This window comes from Melitaea cinxia, chromosome 3 (assembly GCF_905220565.1).
Source record: "Melitaea cinxia chromosome 3, ilMelCinx1.1, whole genome shotgun sequence".
In the NCBI taxonomy this organism is placed as follows: Eukaryota; Metazoa; Arthropoda; class Insecta; order Lepidoptera; family Nymphalidae; genus Melitaea; species Melitaea cinxia.
In genome coordinates, this window is record NC_059396.1 from 8,512,752 (window position 1) to 8,520,619 (window position 7,868).

The 7,868-nt window shown below is 32.4% G+C and overlaps 1 protein-coding gene across 1 annotated transcript; it reads left to right on the forward strand.

The window, feature by feature from the left end:
* Nucleotides 1–1,315: 1,315 nt before the first annotated feature.
* On the forward strand, nucleotides 1,316–6,697 carry LOC123669758 (uncharacterized protein K02A2.6-like). The gene is made up of 4 exons (XM_045603348.1): nucleotides 1,316–3,290; nucleotides 3,474–5,438; nucleotides 5,571–5,701; nucleotides 6,293–6,697. Exons 1-4 carry the CDS (start codon nucleotides 1,316–1,318, stop codon nucleotides 6,695–6,697), a joined length of 4,476 nt encoding a protein of 1,491 aa, XP_045459304.1.
* The last annotated feature ends 1,171 nt before the right edge of the window (nucleotides 6,698–7,868 follow it).

A 7,868-nucleotide genomic window follows, 5' to 3' on the forward strand; every position in this document is an offset into this window, starting at 1 on the left:
AATTTACATATATGTATACTAGCTGACCTGGCGAACTTTGTACCGCCTTCTTTATTTTTTTCTTAAATATAATAATTAATATATCAAAATAAAATATAGCCTATCTTTCAAGTTGGATCGAACTGCACATGGTGTGCGAATTTTATTATAATCGGTTAAGTGGTTTAGGAGCCCATTGAGGACAAACATTGTGACACGAGATTTATATATATTAAGATATTGATAACTTTGCGTTGTTCAAGTAACTGGTATGTTTGCTTTTATAACATTGTAATAAATAATTTAAAAAAATCCAAACCCAAATTTGCATTTAAAAACTTTTTAATAAAAGTCCTTTTTTCTTAATCAAAATATTCTTGACAAAATTTTGTTTATCAAACGATAAACAGTGAAATGGGCATTTTTATGGCGACTTCCTTGCTCGTTTTTTCACCCTTAAGGAGAAGTAATTCATAATTTACTATTCTTGGATAATTTTCTATGAATATTCAACGGATTAATTGTATTAGGAACATACTGAAATATTAATTTTATGTGAAGTTAACCTTAAATTATAACGGTAAAGCAGAGGCTACAATAGAAGTGGAGTTCTAAAGCATGGCCGAGATGTTGGAAATAAAAATAATTGTCGAATAGATGAAGTAATATGTACGATTTTATTTTTGTGTTACCCACAATTAGGAATTCTAAACATTTTTGAATATCATATCAAAAATTGACCGCTCCAGCGGGATTCGGACCCGCGTCTCCGACTGACCGTGTCGGCGCTCTAGCCAATTAAGCTATGGAACGATGTACCCGCCAGAGCGAAATTTTCGATATAATGATTTTTACTTACGGTTTAAGCGAACCGTGGCGCCGTCTATAGTGAGTTCTTTACAGAGACCCGTAACTATTCAAAGTTTCATATTACAATGAAAATCTTTGACAGGAGACGACACCATGCTATTTTTAATATGTACGATTTTATTTTTGTGTACCCACACATTAGGAATTCTAAACATTTTTGAATATCATATCAAAAATTGACCGCTCCAGCGGGATTCGGACCCGCGTCTCCGACTGACCGTGTCGGCGCTCTAGCCAATTGTTGTATAATTTATATTTAAACTTTTTGTATTAGATTTGCTATGTGACGAATATAAGAGGAAAAAGAAAAATAAACGTCAGATAAAAAACTGAACTATAGTTTCATTGTCGTAACTAATATATTTTAAATATTAATAAATGCAAGTATAACATGGCGCAGTCGGAAAAGCGTATTTAAATGTGAATAATATTACTATTTAATAGAAAATTACATAAATATTATAAAATGGAGAAAAAAGTAGTCACGGCAAATGGATCGATAAATCTGCCAACAGAAATTAGTTGGCAAGGGTCAATGTCCGAAAACTGGAGATTTTTCAAACAAAGGTATGAAATCTTTATTATTGCATCTGGAAATGAAGCAAAGGACGGAAAAACAAAAACAGCTTTGTTATTAAACGCCATAGGGGACAGGGCAATAAAATTATATAATGGATTTAATTTTGAGAAACCGGAACATCGATTCGAGTTTGAAAAAGTAATTGAAAAATTCGAAGAACATTTTAATCCTGAAAGGAATGAGATTTACGAAAGATATAAATTCTTTACCAGAAATCAAAATGAAGGAGAATCGTATGAGGACTATTCAGTGGCTCTGAGAGATCTTTCGAGTACGTGTAACTTCGATTTTTTAACAGATAGCTTGATAAGAGATAGACTAGTGTGTGGAATTTCTGACAAAACAGTAAAGGATAGATTGTTACGTACAAAAGATTTGACCTTAGCTAAAGCCATTGATATATGTCGTACATCGCAAGAAACACAAAGGCAACTTGAGAAAATTTGTTCTTCGACTAGTACTTCGAACAATATAGATAATTTAAACGATGTAGACTATAACATACAAAAGATTAATAAAAAACCAAATACTGCAGATAATGCCGGAAAGAATACGAAGAAAGACAGATATACAAATTATACACATGAGTGTCAAAGATGTGGCTATATTCATCCAGTGAAGAGATGTTTAGCCTTTGGCAAGCGTTGTGTTCGTTGCAATGGCTACAATCATTTTGCAAATAAATGCAAAAATCGTTTTGTTCATAATGTGGAAGATAATAATGATGAGAGAAGATGTGAAAATATGGAGGAGAATATTAAGACTATATTTTTTGGATCAGTTTTCATAAATTCTCTAAAGGAAGACACGAAGGATTGGACAATTGTCGTTGGATCTAATAATGTGTCTCTTGATTTAAAAGTCGATACTGGTGCTCAGGCGAATTTATTATCTGGAAGAAACTTGTCAAGGTTAGGATTAGACAAAAATAATCTTTTAGAGTGTAAGGCCAGGCTGACAACATATACAGGTCAAGTAATTAACTGTCTTGGAAAGTGTTCTTTGCCTATTAAGTATGATGGCAAAAACTACGTATTAGATTTCTATGTAGTAGACTCAGATAAAGCAAGCAACATATTAGGACTACAATCAGCGATTAAAATGAATTTAGTTAATCCTTTAAAAAATCAAAATTTAAAAATCAATGAAATTAATACATTATCAGAGTATAGGGATTTATTTGAAGGCTTAGGATGTATGAAAGAGGAATATGATATTAAACTAAAACAAAATGCCACTCCAGTTGTTCATGCGAGTAGACGAGTTCCAATAGCAATTCAACCAATTTTAAAGAGAAAACTTGATGAACTGGAGAAAATAGGAGTGATATCTAAAGTATCACATCCTACAGAGTGGGTCAATTCTTTAGTTATTGTTCATAAGCCTAACGGAGATTTGAGGTTGTGCTTAGACCCTAAGGACTTAAATGAGGTTATCAAAAGGCAACACTTAGAACTACCTACTCTTGAGGAGATCACTAGTAAACTTTCAGGTGCTAAGTATTTTAGCACTCTAGATGTAAAAAATGGATTTTGGAATATAAAGTTATCTGCAGCAAGCTCTGATTTATGTTGTTTTAATACTCCGTTTGGAAGATACAAATTTCTAAGAATGCCTTTTGGAATTTGTAGTGCGTCTGAAGTTTATCAACACCGAATGCGTCAAATACTAGATGACTTAGATGGGGTTGATGTATATATTGACGATATTTTGATTTGGGGTAAAACGAAACAAGAACATGATAAACGTCTTAAAAAAGTATTCGATAGATTGAGACAGGAGAATGTAAAACTAAATAAGGATAAATGTAAGATTGACGTGCAGCAGTTAAAATATTTAGGACATATTATAAGCAAGGATGGTATTACACTTGATGATAGTAGGATAAAAGCAATCGTATCTATGAAAAGTCCAAAGGATAGAAAGGAACTAGAAAGATTTCTTGGAGTAATTAATTATGTTTCTAAGTTTATTCCAAATTTTCAAAATTTATTTTCACCATTGAGAAGTTTGTTAAAAAAAGATGTAAATTTTATCTGGTTAGAACAACATGAAAGAGTATTTAATGAGTTAAAAAAGATACTAACTGAGAAACCCGTATTACAATTTTTTGATGAAAAGTTACCGGTAGTTCTTTCCGTTGATAGTTCTAAGGATGGATTAGGCGCTGTATTATTACAAAATAGATTACCAGTGGCTTATGCATCAAAAGCTTTAAGCGAATGTCAGCAGCGCTACGCGCAGATTGAAAAAGAGTTGTTGGCAATTTTGTTTGGCTGTGAAAGATTTCATCAGTTCATATTTGGAAGACATATAACCATTGAAACCGATCACAATCCATTAATAGGCATAATAAAAAAACCATTGAATTCCACTTCGCCACGTATACAACGTATGTTAATCAAGTTGCAAAAATATGAATTTAATTTAGTCTATAAGCGTGGCAAGGAATTGTATATAGCAGACACTTTATCTAGATCATTCGATACGGATGACAGTCTGCAAATTGACCTAGAAGAGAGTAATATTGAGGCTAATATTAATCTAGTGATAGAAACATTAAACATAAGTAAAAAGCAATTAAATAATGTTCAAAACTTTACGAGAAATAATGAAGAAATGAAGTTATTAAAGGAATTTATCCTTAAAGGTTGGCCAAGCCATAAAATCTCTGTACCGGAGAAAATAAGATCATATTGGCATGTAAGAGACAGCTTGACATATAAGTCAAACTTGATATTCAAAGGCAATTCTTTGGTAGTGCCGCCTGAATTAAGAAAGGAGATGTTACATCGGGCGCATTTTCCACATTTAGGCATAACAAAAACATTGTTGCGAGCAAATGAGGCTATGTATTGGCCCAGAATGGTACACGAAATCACAGAATTAGTATCACGGTGTGAAACATGTAAGCTTTTTAGTAACAATAATAAAAAAGAGACTTTAATTCCACATGCGGTACCACAGTTACCATGGGAAAAAGTGGGTATTGACTTATTTCATTTATACGGTACTGATTATTTAATTGTAATAGACTATTATTCAAAATATCCAGAGATTGCTGCGTTAAAAGAAATAAAAAGTGAAGATATCATTGATAAGTTAAAACAAATATTTAGTAGACACGGCATTCCACGAAAAATATTTAGTGACGGAGGGCCGCAGTTTTCCAGCATGAGTTTTAAAGCGTTTGCTAATCAATACAACTTTGAGCATATTATGTCTAGTCCAGAATATCCACAATCAAATGGCATGGTGGAAAGAGAAATACAGACCATTAAAAATTTGTTTAAAAAGGCTATACATGAGAAAAAAGACCCATACCTAATATTATTAGAATTCCGTAATACACCAATTTCTAATACAATTGCATCTCCTGCAGAAAACTTATTTAATAGGAAAATAAGGGGTATTGTGCCAATTAATGGTAGTAAAAGTGATCCAAATAACTATAGACCCGTTTCCGTGTTACCAGTGATATCCAAAATATTCGAGCGAATACTGTACAAACGCTTAAATACTTACTTGTCTGAAAAACAATTTCTCATTAGTCAACAATATGGTTTTCGTTCAAAATCGAGCACTCTTACCGCCGCCATAGACTTAGTTACAGAAATAAGGTCCCAAATCGATAAAAAAAATTTTGCTTTGGGAATCTTCATTGACTTGAAGAAGGCTTTCGATACGGTAAGCCATGGTAAACTATTGTTGAAATTAGGGAATATCGGTATCAGGGGCAGGGCTTTCAAAATCTTTGAATCATACTTACAAAACAGGACGCAAGTTGTAAAAATAGATAGCTTTACCAGTTCTGTTAAAAATGTTACGTGCGGAATTCCACAAGGCTCCATAGTTGGTCCATTAATGTTTTTAATTTACGTTAACAATATTATTAACATTAATCTAATTGGAAAACTGACACTGTACGCGGATGATACATGCCTTTTTTATTACGGTAGCTCTATTCAGGACTTAATAAGTAAAGCTCAAAATGATCTTGACAGGCTAAGTGAGTGGTTACAGTACAATTTGCTTACAATAAATATAAATAAAACGTCCTATATGATTTTCTGTGCAAAAAATAAACATATACCTAATTTCACACCCCTTACAATTAACAATAAGATCATACAATCCTCAGCAAAAGAAAAATATCTGGGATTATGGATAGATGATAAGTTGACTTGGAAAGGACACATAGAACACGTTAGAGCCAAACTGCTACCTATACTGGGCGCATTGAGAAATGTATCAAACTGCATTCCTAATAAAGTACGAATGATAATTTATAATACCTTAGTTAAATCTAACATTGAATATTTAATAGAAGTGTGGGGAAGTGCCGCTAAGACAAATTTAATGCCATTACAAAGAATTCAAAATAAAGTTATCAAAGTGCTATTTCGCTATCCCTATTTTACATCAACCAACAAATTGTATCAAGAAACAAAATTGTTAAATATCAACCAATTATACACCTATTACACCTGCATACTAATTAAGAATATTATCAACAATTCAATACACTCAAACATCAAAATTGATAAAAAAATAACTAAACACAACTTAAGAAACAAGGATAAATTAATGCTGCCTAGTGTACGTACAAAGTATGGTCAGAAAACAATATTGTTTGAGGGAGTGCAGCTATATAATAATTTACCAAATCATATTAAAGGTTCGGACAACATAAATATTTTTAAATCAAAATTAAAAGAACACGTTTATACATTGTAATTATAAATATTTCGATTAAGCGCTCCAGAGGTAAAAATTGTTACATACTACTATTTATATTGATTGTATCTCATTATAAGTGAACGTTATGTTTTTATGAGAAATAAATTCTTTAAACCTAATCAGAAATGTTTTTACCCAAAAGTCAACCGAAATTTAAGAGAGAAATTAATAGAAAAGCAAAATAAAGACAAATATTTTTATAATAGGAATAAAAAAGATCTAAGACCAATAGAAACAGGAGAAGGCGTGTTATTTAGGATAGGGAGATTTTGGAAGAAAGGAATTATTAAAGGAAAGACAAATGATAGGACGTACAAGATAGCAAATGAAAATGGGAGGATATTTGTTAGAAACAGGTTTCACATAAAGCCTCTAAATATGATTCCTTTTTACATTCCCGATGTCGATAATCAAGAAAGTGACGCAATCCAACCATCACAACAACAACCATCATCACCATCAACATCCTACTATACAACATCATATGGTCGGGTAGTTAGACCTCCGGTCAGGTATGGTCAGGAATAAAAAGGGAAGATGTTGTATAATTTATATTTAAACTTTTTGTATTAGATTTGCTATGTGACGAATATAAGAGGAAAAAGAAAAATAAACGTCAGATAAAAAACTGAACTATAGTTTCATTGTCGTAATTAATATATTTTAAATATTAATAAATGCAAGTATAACACCAATTAAGCTATGGAACGATGTACCCGCCAGAGCGAAATTCTTGATATGATGATTTCTATTTTCGGTTTAAGCGAACCGTGGCGCCGTCTATAGTGAGTTCTTTACAGAGACCCGTAACTATTCAAAGTTTCATATTAGAATGAAAATCTTTGACAGGATACGACACCATGCTATTTTTAATATGTACGATTTTATTTTTGTGTTACCCACAATTAGGAATTCTAAACATTTTTGAATATCATATCAAAAATTGACCGCTCCAGCGGGATTCGAACCCGCGTCTCCGACTGACCGTGTCGGCGCTCTAGCCAATTAAGCTATGGAACGATGTACCCGCTAGAGCGAAATTTTCGATATAATGATTTTTACTTACGGTTTAAGCGAACCGTGGCGCCGTCTATAGTGAGTTCTTTACAGAGACCCGTAACTATTCAAAGTTTCATATTACAATGAAAATCTTTGACAGGAGACGACACCATGCTATTTTTAATATGTACGATTTTATTTTTGTGTTACCCACAATTAGGAATTCTAAACATTTTTGAATATCATATCAAAAATTGACCGCTCCAGCGGGATTCGAACCCACGTCTCCGACTGACCGTGTCGGCGCTCTAGCCAATTAAGCCATGGAACACTTTAGATTGAAAAAAAAAACAAAACTAATATAAAACACACTTCTTGTGGCATTTTAGATTTATTTATCGATTGTAATATGCCATAATGGTGTATCTCTTCATCCATACACATCGAAAAGTCAAGACAAGTAATATTTCTACAAAAAAAACTTAATGCTAACAAATATTCATTAAAAATTGAAGTCATACACGAGTAGTATATATGTTTAGGGTCCTGAAAATCTGCCTAAACTTTCTAAGATTGGAATGCCGTTGAATTAGGTCGATTGGCGGTTTAGTCCCATGTAGATACATTTAACATTAAGCTCAGTCGTAATTAAATAACTATATTACTAAACTTTGCGTTATAAAATCTTTTTTACAATAAC

Coding starts and splice junctions, on each gene's coding strand:
- LOC123669758 (XM_045603348.1), top strand. CDS start 1,316: ATGGAGAAAAAAGTAGTCACGGCAAATGGATCGATAAATCTGCCAACA. Junction 3,291..3,473: donor ACATATTATAAGCAAGGATG/GTATTACACTTG, acceptor TTATCTGGTTAG/AACAACATGAAAGAGTATTT. Junction 5,702..6,292: donor CAAACTGCATTCCTAATAAA/GTACGAATGATA, acceptor AAACCTAATCAG/AAATGTTTTTACCCAAAAGT.